The sequence below is a fragment of the Apteryx mantelli genome, chromosome 3 (genome assembly GCF_036417845.1).
Source record: "Apteryx mantelli isolate bAptMan1 chromosome 3, bAptMan1.hap1, whole genome shotgun sequence".
Lineage (NCBI taxonomy): Eukaryota > Metazoa > Chordata > Aves > Apterygiformes > Apterygidae > Apteryx > Apteryx mantelli.
The window spans coordinates 136,129,298-136,149,022 of NC_089980.1; the positions used below are offsets into that span (position 1 = coordinate 136,129,298).

A 19,725-nucleotide genomic window follows, 5' to 3' on the forward strand; every position below is an offset into this window, starting at 1 on the left:
AACTACGCACTGACCAAATTCCCGTCAGGGCCAGGCATGCATATTCCATTTTGTCAGCAACCTCTGACTGCTTCCCGTACAGTAGTTTCTCTTGGTTAGCACAGCTGAGATAAGAAAATAGTTCTAGGAGATTTAAGGGGCCCTTAGGATACAAGGAGTCGAGTCCCGCCTGGGCATCCGAGCCGTGCGTCCAGCCCATAGGTCCAGCAGCCTGCCATCAGTGACCCCTCTGTGCAGCTCCTGGGGGTCCCCATGCAGCTTGGAGTGTAAGTCCTTTATTAAATCTCTCCTGCTTAACCCCTCATGAACCTTGAGGGTCTCTCTACACCAAGAGCCGACCCACTCTTGCCCACCTGGTGGTCACAGGCTCTCAGCAAAACTCCACTCCCCTACAGAAAGTGCTCTTAGCTGCAGAAGAAGGGCTGCTAACTACCAAGCCATTAACTCCAGAAAGGAAATGAAGCTGCCTGGGTCAATTCTCATTTAAAAAGCGATTGTAACTGGTAAGCCCTTAGCCCTTAAGGGCAGCACAAAAGACTGCTGTGCAGTGATGGCCTTTGTGCATATATTACCAGGTAATGAGGAATGTGCTGGTGGTCCCCATGGACAGCACATCCCCACCACGCGGGGCACGCTCTGTGCCTGGGTGCTGCATGCCTCCAGCCTTGTGGTGCAAAGGCAGTGTGTCTGACTCCAGATCAGAGGGCTGTTTGGTCAACTCACATCAGTGTCAGGCTTGGTTAAGCATCTAGCACCAGCTGTATTGCCTCTGCTTTCCCGTGGGGCTAGTCTGTGTTAGGTGCACTGACAAACTGCAGCAAGGCCAATGCAAAGCCAAAAGGATGGTCAGGGGCCTCGAGCACATTGTGTATGAAGACAGCCTGCAGTGGCAGGGTGTGGAAAGCAGCTTTGCCAAAAAGGGCCAGGGGCTCCTGGAGAACAAGCTGAAGATGATTCAGCAGTGTACCCTTGTGACAAAGAAGGCCAACAGCATCCTGGGCTGCCTTAGGAAAGGTGCTGCCAGCAGGTGGAGGGAGGTGATCCTTCCCCTCTGCTCAGCACTGCTGAGGCCACGTATGGAGTGCTGGGTCCACTTTTGGTCTCCCAAGTGCAAGGAAGACACGGACCTAGTGGAGCGAGTCCAGTGGACGGCTACTAAGATGATTAGGGGACTGGAGCATCTCTCATATGAGGAGAGGCGGAGAGAGCTGGAAGTGTTCTGCCTGGAGAAGAGAAAGCTCAGAGTGGATCCTGTCAGTGTGTCTAAATATCTGAAGGGAGGGTGTAAGGAAGACGGAGACTCTTCTCAGTGGTACCCAGTGACAGGACAAGAGGCAATAGGCACAAAATGAAATACAATGAATTCTGTTCAAACATAAGAAAAAAACTTGTTTTTTCTTTTTTTTTTTTTATTGTAAGGGTGATTGAACACTGGGACAGGTTGCCCAGAGAGGTTTGGCAGTCTCTGTGCTTGGACCTATCTGCTGTAGACGACCCTAAGAGGGTTGGACTAGACATTCTCCAGAGGTGACTAGATGATCTCCAAGCTCAGGGATTCTGTGTTCAGACTTCTGTCTACAGCTATGTAATGAGTGGCTATAGAGTAGCTGCAATGAGACTCTTCTCAAAGGGAGGAGGGGAACAAACAGAAATTCTGTGGAAGAAAATTCCAATTAAATATAAGAAGAAAATTTCACCATGGAGGTGACCTAGAATGGGGGCTGAGAGGGATGGGGACTCTTCATGCTTGGAGAAATTCAAAACTCAGCTTAATCAGGCGTTGAGCAATCTGATCCTTAGCTGATTTTGAAAATGATTGTGCTTTGAGCTGGAGGCTGGACCAGAAATCTCTTACAATCTTTTTTTTTAATGCAACAGAGGCAGCGAACAGACGCAGCAGTTTGCGCAGCAGTGTTTGGGCTCTGACTAGAACCTGAGGATCTTGCTGGAAGTTGTGGGCTTTCTGAGGACCCCTGAGGAACTAGAAGGTGATTGCTGTGAACAGGAAAGGGGAAGCTAGGCAAGGACAACTGCGGGAGGCCTTGACTTCTCCTGGGAAAAGCTCTAGCTAGGAGTGGCTGCTGCTAACGAGCTCTCTTGGTTGCCCCTGAGCAGAGGCAGTTGGGGCCTTTGATCCTGGTGGCCCTTGATTAGGGCGGGTCAAGCACCCTCTTAGGCAGTGCTAGGGAGAGGCCTATATAAGAGCCAGGCCTAGAGCACAGCTCCCAGAGGCAGCAGTTCATGCAGAAGGATGCATGAAGGACTTTGTTTCTGGTCCCTGTGGTGTAGGTTTCCTCAGGTATGGTTGTGACACGCTGCCGCACAGCGCGTTCCCCAGTGGCTGTTGGAGTTGCTGTGTCAGAGGCTGCGACCCAGACCGACCCCCTGAGAGCAGATGCAGCCCTACAGGTCTCAGGCTGCAGGGAGTGCTTGGGGCCTCTCCGGGAGGCCTGGGCTGGCAGCCAGCTCTCCTGCAGGAGGTGTGCTGCTGTTGGCGAGCTGTGTCGTCAGCTAAGGGAGTTACGGGAGGAGGTCAGCAGGCTGCGCAGCATCCCAGAAGCAGAGCAGGAGATAGACAGGGTATTCTCGGAGACTGTGCAGCTTCGGGAGTCCCAGCCCCCCGCAGCAGTGGAGTTGCCAGAGGGCTCAGTGCCGTGTGAGACGGTACGTCATAACACCGCAGAAGAAGGCTGGAAAGTGGTCACTGCTCGTGGGAGGAGAAAGGCTCCTACTCCTCCTGAAGACTTGCAGTGAAGAACAGGCTTAGTGCCCTCCAGGATGAGGAGGAGATGGGCATGGCTGCAAGGGAAGTACCTGGGACAACACACCCTGTGCCTTGCCGGAACGCCTGGAAGAAGCGGTGGGTGATTGTTGTGGGGGACTTCCTGCTGCAGGGGACGGAGGCATCTATCTGCCGACCTGACCTCATGTCTAGAGAGGTTTGTGACCTGACGGGGGCTCGTGTGAGAGATGTCATGGAAAGACTGCCAAGGCTCGTCCACGCTTCGGACTACTACCCACTGCTGCTCTTCCATGTGGGTGCCAATGACACCAAGGGCAAGCTGGAGACCATCAAGCAGGATTTCAGAGCTGTGGGGATGGTGGTCAAGGGTGTGGGAGCCCAGGTCATCTTCTCCTCAATCCTGCCAGTGAGGGGGATGGATGAGAGGAGGAGGAGAGGGACTTCCCAAGTTAACGACTGGCTGCGCCGCTGGTGTTGGCAACAGGGTTTTGGTTTCTATGACCATGGGACCCTGTCTGAGGATCGACAACTGATGGTGAGAGATGGGATCCACCTCACGAGGTGGGGCACGTGGGTCTTTGCCAACAGGTTGGCCAAGCTGGTAAGGAGGGCTTTAAACTAGGAAAGATGGGGGAGGGGGAGAGTTATAGTGACAGGGTAGTTGGCAAAAGACTGCTCAAGTCAGGATGCCTCCAGCAGGTGAATGCAGCCAGGGAAGTGCGCATGGGATGTGGCTGTGGAGGACCTGCTTGTATCTGTCCTGGGAAACCTGCATGCTCGATCACCTCTCTGAAATGCCTGTACACCAATGCACGCAGCATGGGGAACAAACAGGAAGAACTAGAGATGTGTGTGCGGTCGCAGGGCCATGATCTCATTGCCATTACAGAGACATGGTGGGATAGCTCGCATGACCGGAGTGCTGTCATGGATGGCTATGTGCTTTTTAGGAAAGACAGGCCAGGAAAGCGAGGTGGTGGAGTTGCTCTTTATGTGAGAGAGCAACTGGAATGTATTGAGCTGTGCCTAGGGGTGGATGAAGAGCGAGTCGAGAGCTTATGAGTAAGGATGAAAGGGCAGGCTAGCATGGGTGACACTGTTGTGGGTGTTTACTACAGGCCACCTGATGAGGAAGAGGAAGTCGATGAGGCCTTCTACAGACAGCTGGAAGTAACCTCACAATCCCAGGCCCTGGTTCTCATGGGGGACTTCAACCACCCCGATACCTGCTGGAAAGACAACACAGCTAGGCACAAACAGTCCTGGAGGTTCCTGCAGAGCATTGGAGACAACTTCTTGACACAGGTGGTGGAGGAGCCAACAAGGAGAGGTGTGCTGCTGGACCTCGTACTAACAAACAAAGAAGGACTGGTGGAAGATGTGAAGGTCAGGGGCAGCCTTGGCTGCAGTGACCATGAGATGGCGGAGTTGAGGATCCTGCGAGGAGGAGGAAGGGCACTAAGTAGGATCGCAACCCTGGACTTGAGGAGAGCAAACTTTGGCCTCTTCAGGGACCAGTTGGACGAATCCCATGGGTTAGGGCCCTAGAAGGAAGGGGTGTTCAAGAGAGCTGGTTAATATTCAAACATCACTTCCTCCAGGCTCAAGAGCGGTGCATCCCTATGAGTAGGAAGTCAAGCAAAGGAGGGAGGAGACCTGCATGGATGAGCAAGGAGCTCCTGGCAAAACTCAACCAGAAGAAGGAAGTCTACAGAAAGTGGAAAGGGGGACAGGCCACTTGGGAGGAATATAGGAAGGTTGTCAGAGTATGCAGGGATGTGACGAGGAAGGCTAAGGCCCGTTTGGAATTAAGTCTGGCGAGAGATGTCAAGGAGAGCAAGAAGGGCTTCTTCAAATACATCAGTAGCAAGAGGAAGACTAGGGAAAATGTGGGCCCTTTGCTGAAGGGGGTGGGTGCCCTGGTGACAAAGGATGCAGAGAAGGCAGAGTTACTGAATGCCACCTTTGCTTCAGTCTTTACTGCTGAGGCCAGCCCTCAGGAACCGCAGACCCTGGAGACAAGAGAGAAAGTCTGGAGAAAGGAAGACTTTCCCTTGGTGGAGGAGGAGTGGGTTAGAGAAGTTTGCTTAAATGATGACACCTACAAATCCATGGGCCCTGATGGGATGCACCCACGAGTGCTGAGGGAGCTGGCGGATGTCATTGCTAAGCCACTCTCCATCATCTTGGAAAGGTCATGGAGAACAGGAGAGGTGCCTGAAGACTGGAAGAAAGCCAATGTCACCCCAGTCTTCAGAAAGGGCAAGAAGGAGGACCCAGGCAACTACAGGCCAGTCAGCCTCACCTGCATCCCTGGAAAGGTGATGGAGCAGCTCATCCTGGAAGCCATCTCCACACATGTGGAGGACAAGAAGGTGATGAGGAGTAGTCAGCATGGCTTCACCAAGGGGAAATCATGCCTAACCAACCTGATAGCCTTCTCTGATGGAATGACTGGCTGGGTAGATGAGGGGAGAGCAGTGGATGTTGTCTCCCTTGACTTCAGCAAGGCTTTTGACACTGTCTCCCATAACATCCTCATAGACAAGCTCAGGAAGTGTGGGCTAGATGAGTGGACAGTGAGGTGGATGGAGAACTGGCTGAATGGCAGAGCTCAGAGTTGTGATCAGTGGTGCAGAGTCTAGTTGGAGGCCTGTAGCTAGCGGTGTCCCCCAGGGGTCAGTACTGGGTCCAGTCTTGTCCAATTTAGTCATCAATGACCTGGATGAAGGCACAGAGTGCACCCTCAGCAAGTTTGCTGACAGTGATACAAAACTGGGAGGAGTGGCTGATACCCCAGAGAGCTGTGCTGCCATTCAGAGAGACCTGGCCAGGCTGGAGAGGTGGGCGGAGAGGAACCTCCTGAAGTTCAACAAAGGCAAGTGCAGGTTCTGCACCTAGGGAGGAATAACCCCATGCACCAGTACAGGTTGGGGGCTGACCTGCTGGAAAGCAGCTCTGCCGAGAAGGACCTGGGAGTGCTGGTGGACACCAAGTTAAGCATGAGGCAGCAATGTGCCCTTGTGGCCAAGAAGGCCAATGGTATTGTGGGGTGCATCAGGAAGAGTGTTGCCAGCAGGTGGAGGGAGGTGATCCTCCCGCTCTCCTCAGCCCTGGGGAGGCCACATCTGGAGTACTGCGTCCAGTTCTGGGCTCCCCAGTACAAGAGGGATGTGGCACTACTGGAGCAAGTCCAGCGAAGGGCTACAAAGATGATTAGGGGACTGGAGCATCTCTCTTATGAGGAAAGACTGAGAGAGCTGGGCCTGTTTAGCTTGGAGAAGAGAAGGCTGAGAGGAGATCTTATCAAGGAGATCTTATCAATGTGTACAAGTATCTGAAGGGAGGGTGTCGAGAGGATGGAACCAGACTCTTTTCAGTGGTGCCGAGCGACAGGACGCGAGGCAAAAGGCAAAAACTGAAACACAGACGCTTCCATCTGAACAGGAGGAAATACTTCTTCACTGTGAGGGTGACAGAGCACTGGAAGAGGTTGCCCAGAGAGGCTGTGGAATCTCCTTCTCTGGAGATATTCAAAACATGCCTGGATGCAATCCTGTGCAATGTGCTCTAGGTGACCCTGCTTGAGCAGGGGGGTTGGACTAGATGATCTCCAGAGGTCCCCTCCAACCTCAGCGATTCTCTGATTCTGTGAGTTTTCCATTGTGGAGTTTGTCTATGTCACATGCAGGGTTTTGGAAGACATTGAGAAACTATAGCAAGACCAAGACAAGACCTCAAAGATGGCTTGGTGCTGGAGCACATCATATGCTTAGGTAGCCTGAGAGATCTGGATTAGTTTAGCCTGCAGGATGGAAGATTAAGAAAGAATCTTAATTTTGCTTTCAGATTAGCAGTGGTGTTATTTGATGGTGGCTGGGCATTTTGCCCTTTTAGCAGGGCTCAGGTTTGCCATAAGGGCTGGATGAACTCTTTCTTTCCCGTAGGGCAAGAAGCCATCCCACCTTTGCCCTGCAGAAGGCCCAACAGGTGGGACAAGAGCCAGGAGACAGAAGGCCTTTATGGAGAAAGCAGACCACCACCCCAAGGTAAAAATGTCAAGCCAGGCAAGAGTCAAACCCGCAGTCTCCTGATCCAGGTGTGTTATCCATTGCCCCACTGGCCTTGGTCAACCTAGTGGCCCTGGCAGACTTCCCTTGTCCCTCATTCTCTCTCATCCCTAGACTGTTAGTGAAGACATTAAACAATATAAAACCCCAAATCAGACACTGAGGTTGCCAACCAGACTTCCAGCCATTAACCACCAACCTGGTGGTCTAGCAAGTCTTCCACTCACCTTGCGATTCACTTTGTTCTCTCTATTGCTGTAGTTTGCTACAGTGATACTGTAGGAGACCATGTCAAGGGTCTTCTCAAAATCAAGAGAAATGGTGTTCCTTGGTCTCCCCTTGACCACTAGGGAAGTCACCTCTTCAAAGAAAGCAAGTGGGTTAGTGAGGAATGGTCTGCCTGTGGTAAATACATACTCATTGTTTTCAGTCATCTTCATGTCCTTCATGCATGCGGACATGGCTTTCAGGAGTATTTGTTCCATCATCTTCGTCTGAGAACTGCAGTGAGGCTGACAGAATGATAGATTATTCTTTTTGCACTTACTGAAGATGGGTCAGATGCTGACCTTTCTCCCATCATCAGGAAACTCCTCCTATGGCCAAGATGAGGGCAGCACAAAACGGGGACAATGCAAAAGGCACCTGGTGTTGAACCAAGCCTGACCCTGGTGTGATCTGAACACACAACTTTCTGATCTGGAGTCAGACGCGCTGCCCTTGCGCCACGAGGTCTGGGCAGAGGGGCACAGCACCCAGGCATGGACCGTGGTGTGGGCATTGGGGATGTGCTCTGCATGGGATCACCCAGGGGTGCCCTCATAGCAGGGCCACGGGAGGTGGAGAGGATGGGGGCACCCTGTGAAGAGGGGGTGGCCAAGTTCTGGCTGTAGAGTGCAGTCCAGGCTGCAGGATGAATGTGCAGGGCAGAATGGGGCTGAGGTGCAGAGAGACAGTGAGGGCTCAGGGTACATGGGCAAAGCTGAAGAAGGGGGGATGACGGTGTCCTGGGTCAGGCCATGCAAAAGGGAGGAGTGTCCACATCTGCCACAGGGCCTGAGGCAGGCACCGGGCATCTGCCAGGTGAGTGGAGTCTCTCCCCAGGATGTGTTGGGCAGCCACCGCACCTGCCCCTCAGGGGACACCCCTTGCTCAGCACCCTCTTTCCTCTGGCACTGGCCCCGTAGTGCTGTGCTGTGCAGTGCTAGAGTGTGCCATGACCCTGGGGGGGACAGATGGACGGTCTCCCTCAGGGGCCTGTGCATTGCATTTCTCACACCTACCCTTGCTGTCCTGCCTTATTTCAGCATAGTGGCCTGTTCCGGGAACTGCTTCTCCCAGGACATTGGGACCCAGAAGGAGCAAAGTTGTCGGAGAGGGGAAAGCTGTCCCAGGCAAGGTCAGGTGATTAAAGGCAAATCTGTGCTACCCTTCACCTCCAGCCTGTTCTGGTGAGTCACAGGAAGACCTGCTGCTGGGGGTGCCAGGCTGTTTGGGGGCCAAGGCCACTGGTGCAAGAGCCAACCAAGGTGACCATGCATCAGGAGGGTGCAGGCTCGTTCCTGTGTGGCTCAGCCCGTTTCTGACCACAGCAATGGTGGTGGTGGCACCTGCTTTCTGCATGGCCACTGGCCTGCCCTTTTTGTGCTGGGGCACAGGCAAGAGCCCCCTGCTCAGCCAGGTCAGACCTCTGCCATTGCCCCTCGACTAAGCCCAGCTCAGCTCTCCTCAAGTCCTGGCTTGTCATTCTGCTACTCATCTTCCCCACTCTTCTCAGGATTTGCAGATCAACCCTGAAAAGGCTCCCTGCACCCAAAGCCTTCACATCCCCAGCCAGTTCCTTCTTCCTTATCAGCACGGAGGTCTCTACGAGAGAGTTGGGAGAAACCCCAGGCAATGGTTGCCACCAAGGAGGAACCAGGGCACCGGACACCATCACTGTGCTGTCCACCATTGCCAGGCTGGGATGAGGAAAAGGTCGAGCCAGGCAGGAGGCAAACCTGCACTCTCCTGATCCATAGTCAGGCGCGTTATCCATTGTGCCACTGGCCCCAGACCCTGACCAGCCTGGTGGCCCTGGGGGTCTTTCAGTGGGCTGCCAGGGAGGGTTGGCAGTGAAGGTGGGGGAAGATGATCTCTCCCCTTGGCCATCTTTCCTGAATCCATCACGGCTACCCCTTCTCACCCATAGGCAGAGGGCTGCGCAGCAAGGGCTGCCACTGACCCCCAGCCCCTCAGACACACTGGTGTGTTGGCGGGACGTCTTACCTTTCCACAGCTCTGATTCATCGCCAATGCAGGCTTGGATCCAGGGCAGGATATCTGGAGCTGTGGTGCCCATCTGTGGGGTGGGCTGAGCTCACAGGCTGTCTGTTTTTAATGACGCCCATTGCCATCTCAGGGAGAGAGCTCCATCGCTGCCAGTCCCTTCCCAGTGCCCACCTCAGGCTGTGCTGCAGGAGGGGACCTGGCCCCTTGCCTGTGCCCAGCGCTGCGCCCTGCTCTGAGGCACTCTCCCCCCTTGCAGCATCCCTGCGCCTGGCCCCTGCCACTGTGGAGCAAGGAGCCTTGAGTCTGTCCGGACTCCTATGCTGTTTGGGCTGGTGCCACCCTGGCGTTGCAGAACGGGGTGAGAAACAATTGGCAATAAAATGGTAGAGACGTATGGGGAAAAGCAGACCCAGGAAAAGAGTTTGGATGTAGCTCAATTGAAGAACATATCAATGGGTCATGCCTCCGCCCACTGACAACCTAAAAACCCTGGGGAAAAGTGGGATCAGATGGCTGATCATCTGGCTAGAATAAATGTATGATACAATCTGGAGGCAGAATGGCTAGGGAAGTGGTTACACGGATGGCCAGGGCACACTGCGAGTTCGCAGTTATTTCAACAGGCTGCAAGGAGACGATGGCCTGTGACAAAATCATTGGGCAAACACGCTGTAGACTCTTGCCTTTTTTGTCAAGCAATGATAGAGTACGTGTCAAAAGGAGAAGAGTTTGATAGTCTCAGGGAAGGTCAACTACTCTGGGAAACCTGACAAGTAGATCAGTCCCTTAGAGCAAACACCTGAAGGCTGGAAATACATCCCTCCAGGAGCTGAAATAATTAGCAGTGCAGGGACTTTGCACCTACCTCATCGACCTCAAAGTAGTGGGATGGCAGAAAGACGTAACGGACTACTGAAACAACTGCTACACAAGAACGAATCTATTAATTCCTCTGAGTCGGGATCCTGTTAGCGGGAAGTTGTAAGTCAGCTGAATAAGTGACAAACCCCCACGGCAAGTCCCATAGATAAGAGGTTTGTGTCAGTAGCTACAAAAGTTCCTGTCAAAAGAGAAGCAAAGCCTCATCTAAATCCTGGAGTTGAGGTCGTGCTTAAACAGTCAACCAGTGTTCATTGTGAGTTGGAATTTTATTTTTGTACTTTGCCAAAGTCATTTTAGGGCACACGATTTGGACACAAGTCACACCACACGCTCCAAGCTGCCTGGGGGTGCCAAAGCTGTGCCACCTTTCTGCCTCTTTTTTAGCTTCCCAGCTGTGGCATTTCTGTATGTATAAAACAAATGTTTGCAATCTATGATGGGCTACATCCCAAAGCCAGCAAGGATTTGGTTAAATTTTAATTGCATAGGGAAGGTAACAGCTTGTGCTGCCCTTTATCTAATATCCATGCATGTTTTGATCCAACCCAATGCAACATTGCTGTATGTTAAACATGCTACACTCTTATTTTGATATAACACAAAGCAATACTGCAGTGACCTACTTACACAACACCTGTCTGGTGACAGAAAAAGCTGGGCAAAGTTGCATTTTGTCAGGAAGCAAGGAACAGGAAGCATCTCCTCTTCTGTGCGCACCGGTGAGCCTGGCCAGGCACCCTGGACACCCCCATCGGGGTGTTTGCAGGGCTGCAGGGAGGAGATTGAGGGGGAGTGAAATTGTGGTGGGAATGAGCGGGAGCGGGTCCCCTCCGCTTGCTTCAGGCTGAGTTTTGTGAATGACTGTCAGCCTGCTCTTCCATAAGCTCTCAAACGCAGCTTTATTACACCGCTTTCCTGCACGCCCAGCACCACGGAGCTGAAGGACACTTGTCCCTCAGCGCGGGGAGTGAGCAGCAGCTGCCGCTGCTCTGCTTTGAAGGCGCCCATGGGTGCCCAGCCCTCTGCTCCGAGAAGCTGGCTCCTCCTGCCTGGGCCAGCTCTTCACCTCTGCTGTCTTGCTCAGCGTGGACCAGCCCCTCACAAGGCCCTGCCGGAGCCCTCTCAGCAGCACAGCACTGCACACAGAGCCAAGCAGAGCCCGCAAGAGAGCCCTCCGGTCCTGGGCTGTGCTGGGAGGGGAGGGTGGCTGTGCTCATGGTGGCAGGGCAGCGTGGGGGCCGCGGGTGGGAGAAAGGCCCTCTGCCCAGCTCTGTGCTGAGCTCCCACACGGGTGCAGAGAGCACGTGTCATGGGCTGCTTTGCCCAAGGAGCCCTCTCACGCCGCTCTGCCCATCTCACGCTTCTTCCCTCTCGCTGCCTCTGTGCCCGCTGTGTGCCCTGGGTTCTTTGGTGCACACACAGGAGAGTCGTGCCCTCCTTGCCTCAGCCCTTCCCAGGGCTGCTGGAGGCTTCTTGACTCTCCCTCAGGGCTTTGCCCACCTGCTCCACATCCAATGGCTCTGTCCAAGAGCAGTTGTCCGGGCTGGTCAAGCCCTGTGGTCCCTGCCTGGCTGCAGAAGGCCGAGAGGTTTTGTGGGCAAAGGACAGGCACAGGGAGTGCTATTTCTGTACTGCTGCAACTGTCCCCGCCTGTGGGAATGGTTCAAGTCAGTTGGTTTGGTGAGTTCTGGGAACAAGTATCACTCTTCTCTCCCGTTGAATCTTGCACAGTGGTTTATTACACTGGCCCTGAGGTGACAGTGAATCTAGTTCAGCGGGGCGCTTTCACGGCATATCTGCCAGGCGATGAGCTCTCTGCTTTCATGAGCCAGCAGATTTTCAGAACTAGGCAGCATGAGGCCCTGAGCAGTCTGACCTAACTTTGCATTTGCCCCTGCTTTGAGTAGTGGGGTTAGACCAGAGACCTCCAGCATCCCTTTCAACCTAGATCGTTCTACGATTCTGTGATTCCTGCTTGAAGATAACGGTCTGTTGGTTCAGGGAGAGTTACTTCCAAGACCAAGAGCTTAAATCTCATCTCTGTAGTCCAAAAGTGTTGTTAGAACTGCACCCTCAGATTGCCTCTCAGCACCACGGAGAACCAAACTTCATCCCAATTTCACAAAAGTGTGGAGCAGTACAACAAGCAAGTGTGCCTGTAAGTTCAGAAGCAGCCAGGCTCCTCTCCAAACACAAGGCAATGTTCGGGGAAGGCAATACGCCCACTGACGTCCTTCTTCAACAGTTCAACGCTGCATTCCTTAAAAATGGCTCCTTCAAAGCCTCCTTCCTTTCTCAGTTATGAAAGGCTGCAGAAAGTTTGGATGGCGGAAGCTGAACGCAGCCACTTTGCACAGGGTCACCGTGGCGCAGGGACTCCCAAGCCTGCAACAGCCCCGCTCGGGCCCCAGCAATCCTGTGCAGCTGAGTGAACGTGGTGCCAGGCTCCCCCCAACCCTCCTGCCTCTCAGCACCCTGTCACACACCAGCTCACCGAGACCCATCCTGAGTCTCACTGAACAGGCAAGGCAGAACCAGCATTTCCACCTCTCTGTAAAAGCTACTGGAAAACAACCTCCTGGGCAGCACATGTGGTCACTGGCAAAGCCTGCGTTAACTACCACGCAGAGCTCTTTGCAGCATCCAGCATGGGGGAAAAACAAGGGTTAGGCCAGTGCCATGGTGGTTTTGGTAACTGAGCACATGTAACAGTCCTCTTTTTTCTCCCCACCTCCTCCTCCTCACCCCTGGCATTGCCTCAGCCTTATATTGTATCTCAAGATGTCATTCGGGAGTTAGAGAACTGCTCCCAGGTGCTGGAGGAAATGGCAGGTGCACATCTTCTCTGACTACATGGTGATGCCTTCACACCTGCTTCACCATGGATAAAATCATCTCACAGCCTGAGAGCCCACAGCCAGGGAGCATCTCCTAAAGCCAGGAGATTCTCATGACACTACAAAAGCCGGCTGCTTCTGGCTCCTAGGCATCTTGACAGACCCACGGCACACCAGAAGGGAGACAAGCCCTTGCTCTGCAGCTTTCTAACAACAAGTTTGCTGATGATACAAAACCAGGAGGAGGGGCTGACACCCCAGAGGGCTGTGCTGCCATTCAGAGGGACCTCGACAGGCTGGAGAAACGGGCAGAGGAACCTCCTGAAGTTCAACAAAAGGAAGCACAAAGTTCTGCCCCTGGGGAGGAAGAACACCAGGACGGGCTGGGGGCCGAGCTGCTGGAAAGCAGCTTGGCAGAAAAGGACCTGGTGGGCAACAAGCTGACCACGAGCCAGCAATGCACCTTTGTGGGCCCAGCTGGTGCATCACAATGTGCCGCGGCGGCACCGCGGCGACCTGGCCACGGCCAGCAGCGTGTACCCCGGGTGGGCACTGTGCCAGCACGGCGCAGCACAGGCGGAGGTGACTCCCAGCCCAGCAGCACTGCTCGGCACAGGGACGCGCTTCCAGCCTCACGCAGGTGCGGGACACGGCCGCACCGCAGCCGTCCGCCCGGCCTCGGCGCCATGGGCCAGGCCAGCTGCTGCGGCGCCCGGGGCGCTGCCGGCCCCGCTGCCGGCACGCGGGCACAGCCCGGGGCGCCCGGCCCCGCGCCTCCTGGCGCCCGCCGCCGCCTCTGGGGCCGCGCAGCCTCCCGGCCCCCGCCGCCGCTCGGCGCCTTCGTCTCCAGCAGCAGCCCCCAGCTCCTGCTCGCCCTCCGTGCGCAGGTGACGCGGCACCAGCGCACGCGCCGCAGGCACCTGCTGCTCTTCCCCCACGCGGTCGCCATCGCCAGCTTCAAGTAAGAGCAGCCATCGCAGCCCTCCTTCCTCCCCGACACCGCCTCGGCCTCCACCACCCGTCCCCAGGCACATTCCTCGCCCCAAGGGGTCCTGCGGGATCCATGAATGCACAAAGCATGTCTTTAATGAGGGGAGGTGCAAGGAGAACAGGACAGGCTCCTGCTCTTGTCCTTCTCATCTGCACGCCTTCACCAAGCATCCCGCTGCTATCATTGCCCAGCAGCGACTTCTCCAAAGTCCTCTGCGTGTGTGCTGCGAAGGAGGCTCATTGCTGCTGCCCGCGGCTCAGGGCCACCGTTCCCATGGCTCTGCCCCTGGAAATGGCTCTGCCATGGGGGACAGCTGGGGTTGCCCCCACGGCGAACACCCACAGATGAGTCCCTGCTCTTCCTCCCGGCAGATGCGGCCCCACTTTCCGCCTGCAGCACCGCGTGCGGCTCAGCGAGCTCTGGGTGCTGTGCAGCGAGGAGGCGGCCGCGGCCAGGCCTGAGGACGAGGAGCAGGAGGAGGAGGAGGAGGAGGTCTTCGGCCTCAAGTGCAGCCGCACCCTCATCCTCGTCTGGCCCAGCGACCTCTGCGTGGTCACTTTTGGGTGAGTCTGGGCGACACCTGCCAGGGCCCTGCGCGAGCCCCTCTCCTGCCCCACACGGCTCAGCCCTGGCCCTGGCACTCTGCCCACGGGGGCGAGAGCTGTTTGGGGCCAGCTCTGTCCCACGCAGGAGCAGCAGCAGCAGCAGCAGCGTGGGCTGAGGCCGCTTCTCCTTTGCGCTGCAGGTCGCAGGAGGTGAAGCAGCTCTGGCTGGACACGATGCTCCGGTAAGCTCTGCCGGGGAACTCCACGTGCCGCCGTAGGGCTGAGAGCGGGCGAGTGCTCCAGGTGGAGCTGCACGCAGAAACACCGGAACGTCGCTGGGGAAAGGGGCACCCGCCGCCCAGGGCAGCTCCTGGGCACAGCGGCGGGACTTGCTCAGCCTCGTGCTCGCAGTCGCCACCGAGCCCAGGAGCTGCCACCGCAGCTCCTCGCCGGCAGGCGCGGGCACCCCGAGCCGCTGCCGTCCGTCCCCACGAGGAGGAGGCCCGTGGGCAGCAGGAGGCAGGGCGCCGCAGAGCGCTGCTCCCAGCCAGCGCTGCCGCAGGCTCTCGGGCTTGGGGGTCCCTCGGCAGCGCGGGGCTGGCTGGCAGCAGAGAGCGGCGAGGGCTGGCGCTGACAGAGCTCTTGGCGTGCCCTTCCCTGTGCACAGGCAGAGCCCAGGAGCCCCGGGAGCCAGGCTCACCCGACTGCCCTCCCTGCGCCTCCTCACCGAGCTCGTCGGCTTCCGCCGTCCCGTAAGTGTCCTCACGCCGCCCGCCGCGCCCCGACAGCGCCTCGGCTTCCCCAAAGCCGCCCAAAGCTGGCCAGTTCCTCACGGCGCCTCTTTGCTCTCTCGCCTAGGAGGTGTCGCTGACGGCGGCGACCGTGGAGACGCTGATCTCGGCAGAGGTGAGCAGGGCTCCCTTTCCCTGCCCGCGCTGCCTGTGCACGCGCGCTAGCTCAGCCCCTGGGGCGGCTCCCCGGGGCGGGCAAAGGCAGCAAATGCCTCGTGCCAGGCAGAGCGCGGCAGGGCGCACCGTCCCCGCGGCCACGGGCAGAGCCCTCGTGCCGCGCTGGGGCTGCTGGGCACCGAAGCAGCAGCCTCCAGCCGTGCGGGGGCTGCGGGCTGCAGGGCCGCTTCGGGGGCGCTGGCTGCGCAGGAGCCTTTGCCACAGCCCCCGTGGCACAGAGGGGCAGCGTCGGGCCCGCACCTCCGGCCTCTCCTCTGCGGGCCTTGGACGCCCTCCGCTTCTCCCGGGAACCTCGCGCAGATGCCTGCGTCGCTGCAGCAACTCCCTCGCGGCCCCGGCTGCTGAGGGCCACCTCTGTGACCTTCACCCGTTTCTCGCAGCAGGCTGACGCCAAGAAATGCCCCCGCTCGGACCCTCCCGACGTGCGAGAGGGCCTTGGCCACTTGCCTGGTGAGTCTGAGAAAGAGACGGAGCAGCTGCCTTCTGACACGCTGCTTGTTGCCTGCCACCATGCAAAACCTCTGCGCCTCTGCACAAGCTGGAGGAGACCCTGCAGCACAGGGCGCCGCACACACACAAGCGGCACCGTCCGGCTCTCTCCGCCGCATCTTCTACACTGAGTTTGGCTTTGCTTTTGCTTGCAGCAGAGGGAGCGAAGGCAAGAAGGCCGCTGATATCATGGCCACTCGCTCGGCGAGGAGCCTCTGCCAGCGGGGACCGCCCAGGGCAGCTCGACTCTGGCCCCAGGGCGGCTCTCTTTGGCCAGCCTCTGGCAGTCGTCTGCGGGGAGGATGGTGGCCTGCCCCAGCCAGTGCAGGTAAGCAAGCCTGGGGATGGAGGCATGCTGCTTCTGGCCTTTCCTGCACAGAGGCTTCTTTTCCTTCCAAGAAATCTCTGCTGCGCATTCAGCCTGGCTTGGGAAGGAGGGAATTGGAACCTGAAGCCTTGACCTGTGCCTCATTTTCTGCTGGAAGAAAGCAGGGATGACTCCACTGAAGTCGGTGGAGTTCACCAGGCCAAAAAGAGGGTGGGCTGGGAGACAAGCATGTCACTACCACTGTAATCTCCACGGAGTGAGAACAAGACACTAACCCAAGCAAAGCAGAGCGCACCCCAAAGTCAAAAACTGTCTGCTGCTTCCTGCAGGATCTCCTGGGCGTACTGTACGAGAAAGGGCCTGCCACTGAGGGGGTCTTCAGGAGAGCGGCCAGCGAGAAGGCCCGCAAGGAGCTGAAGGAGGTCCTGAACCAGGGCGAGAACGCTGACCTGGACAGCAAACCTGTGCACCTCTTGGCAGTGGTGCTGAAGGTGAAGTCCTCTGACTTTTAGCTCTCAGAGCACATGGCTAACCTGCAAGGGCCCACCTGAGTGCCCACATTGACCTCAGTGGCACTCAAAGCTAAAACCCTACTGAAGCCAAACTCAGGGGTTCAGGCTGAGCACAGTTGGGCATTTTTCTTCTCAACTGGATTTTCAGTTCCCCTAGTTCCGCCCCGGATTCCCTGCATGCCCATGGCAAACTCACTTCCTCCACCTCCTCCTCACTGAGGACTACTGAGATGCAGGGCCAGACCAAAGGCTCAGATACGAGCTGGGTCCTGCTCCTGCACTCACACCACTGCACTTGGCACGTACTCACGCAGCCCCCTGCACTCTCAGTGCTCAGGAGCACCTTTGGGAGCAGAGAGCTCAAAGCAACCTGCCTCCAGGTGAGCCCAGGTCATGAGGATGCTCCCCCTCTGCTCACTGGCACTGTCCAGAGCCTCATCTAAGTTCCTTGGCCTTGCAGGACTTCCTCCGAAATATCCCTTCCAAACTCCTCTCGGACAACCTCTATGACGAGTGGATGCTAGCGCTGGAGAAGCCAAGCCAGCAGGAGAAAACTGATGAACTGAAACGGTGAGTTTTGTAACCAGTGCCACCATTCTGGAGGGGCTGAGAGAGGCCAGGGACTTCTCTGGAAACTGGGAGTCTCATGTAAAAACCTGTCGTTTCTGTCAGCTTGCTATTGCTGCTGTGGGGGTTGGTTCTGAGGGCAAGTGGCACAGAAAAACACTTCTCTGGCAATAACATTTCCTCAAGGTGTTTAAGATTGCTCTACAAAACACGAGGAAGCATGATTTCTTGTGAGTTGAAATGAAACTTGCTCCAGTGAAGAAGGAGCAGCTCCTGCACCCTGCATTAATGTTATATTTTGTTTGTGTTCCCCAGGGTGGCTGACAACCTGCCCAGAGCAAACCTCCTCTTGCTCCAGCGCTTGCTTGCTGTGCTCCATCACATCAGCGAAAACGCGGAGACCAGCAGGATGGACGCCAGCAACCTGGCCATCTGCGTGGGGCCAAACCTGCTGAGCCCCGGCACAGACAACGGGCTCCCGCTGGCAGTGCAAAAGGAGCGCAATGACAAGGTCTCTTGAATTCACCCCCAGCTACCCACTTTGGGGCAGCTGAGGGCCATCCCCACAGATCCCCCTGACCTCGCAAAAGCTCACCAAAGCTGTGTCATGCCAGATCCAGCTGAGCTATAGAGCTACAGCTGTCAGTACAGAAATGTCCATCAGGAGCAGAAAAGGTTGCTCAACACATTTTCAGCCCCTCAGACTAAACTCAGTGTTTTTCTGTGGGCAGGTGACAGCGCTGGTGGAGTTCCTGATAGAGAACTGGACAGCAATATTTGAGGAGGATGTTGCCTTGCACTTCAGTCCCTCGGCCGAGGAGTCACCGGAGCACACACACAGCTCCACAGGTAGGGGGATGCACTGATGATTGTCCCCGGCCAGGGCTGCTGCTTTGCATTCTTTCACTGCAAATCAGAAGACATCTGTGGCCATGCAGAGAGGTGCAGAGGGTTTAATATGGTATCGCAGCGTTTGCCTCCTGGAACGCTTTCCAGGAGCTCAGAAGGACAACACTCACAAAACAACCCCCATGCCAGATGGTGAATGTCTGCACAGCTCTGCTCCTCCCCTAGCTGCTGCCTATGGCCTAGAACTGCACTCTTGCAGGACACTGCCCTCTCTGCCTCCTTAACTTCTCCTCTAGCTCGTCGGCAGGAAGGTTGCATTTGGCAAAGTGTGTGGTTGCACAGGGAAAGTCCCCTGGTACCTTCAGAGAGTACCTAAAAAGCACCTAACAGGCTCCTTCTCCCCACAGCACACCCAGGGGCTCCTCAGCACGACGGTTCTGCCTGCAGCAGCCCAGAGGCGGGAGCTGAAGGCAGCACCCCTGCACTGGAGACGGAGCAGCCCAACGGCAGGAGCAGCAGTCTCAGCAGACCATATCCAAAATGCGTCTCTGCCCCTGCCCTGAGCAATCTCACAAATGACATCAGCAGGATGCAGAGGTGGTTCTCAGAGCCGGACCTGTCCTTGCACAACCGCTTTGAAGGCACGAGCAGGGAGCAGGAGCCGAGGAAAAGTGAGGTCAATTACGAAGGCACGAGCAGGGAGCAGGAACCGAGTGAAAGTGAGGACAAATATGAAGGCACGAGCAGGGAGCAGGAGCCGAGCAAAAGTGAGGACAATTACAAAGGCATGAGCAGGGAGCAGGAGCCGAGTGAAAGTGAGGACAAATATCTCATTCACCAGTAACAGCTAAGGCTGGAGAAGGAGGCACTTGATCAAACACCTTCCAATACTGCCTTCACAATTATCACACAGCTCTCTATACCCAAAACATCCTCCAGCTGCTCCCTGCAGAGCTACTTTCCTCACCTCATGCCTTCGTCTTCACCTGCTCCACACTGCTTTCACCCTCTACTCCACAAAAAACTTTTAAAATAGGCCCCAGGCTTCTTCCACCAAGCGCACTGAGGACAGCAGCAGACACCTAGCAGAGCCATCGAAAAGCACTCCATGTCATGCCATTTGGCCAACTGCAGGAAAAGGTGTGCAAAAAGCCTCCAGAACTGGGCGCCTGGGACCACATCCAGCAAGGAAAAGCATCCTATGTTTAAATAGCCTGTCTCTCCTCTGGGCACTCTCCAAAGTAGAGATTGTAAAAACCATATCTTGTCTATCCTTTGAAATATTTTACTTTCAATGGACAAAGAATAAGCTAGCTTTGCAGGAGCATTTTTTTCTTGAGAGGCTCTCCTGAAGTCGTCATCAGCTTGCGATGTCACCTTCTTCCACCAGAAGAGGTGGGGCAGAGAGGCTTGTGTGTGACTCTGTACAAATAGATGTAAAAGTGCTGTCTATTACCTATTGTGTGGGAGAACTAGGCAGTGATTGATCAACAGTGTTGTATTTGTCTTCCAAAAAGGACAATTTCCAAGCTGGCAGCTCCAAAACTTGTCCCACCTTCCCTATGCTCTTGCCCAGCATTTACCAGAATTAAATATTATCATTCCCTGCTCAAAATGGCAAGGACCAAGTCAAGATAGGACATTCCTTGGCACCTGATGGATGAGATGATGGA

The 19,725-nt window shown here is 55.8% G+C and overlaps 1 protein-coding gene across 1 annotated transcript; it reads left to right on the forward strand.

Annotated features, from left to right (window-relative positions):
* Positions 1 to 842: 842 nt before the first annotated feature.
* LOC136991642 (T-cell activation Rho GTPase-activating protein-like) lies at positions 843 to 19,265 on the forward strand. Its single transcript, XM_067294622.1, is given in 19 exon segments — positions 843 to 1,253; positions 6,691 to 6,792; positions 13,085 to 13,270; positions 13,691 to 13,764; positions 14,166 to 14,357; positions 14,540 to 14,581; positions 15,007 to 15,091; positions 15,198 to 15,245; positions 15,688 to 15,757; positions 15,952 to 16,124; positions 16,454 to 16,615; positions 17,097 to 17,206; positions 17,519 to 17,714; positions 17,935 to 18,052; positions 18,460 to 18,728; positions 18,873 to 19,004; positions 19,007 to 19,079; positions 19,082 to 19,128; positions 19,131 to 19,265. Coding segments are annotated over 19 exon segments (2,625 nt in total).
* The last annotated feature ends 460 nt before the right edge of the window (positions 19,266 to 19,725 follow it).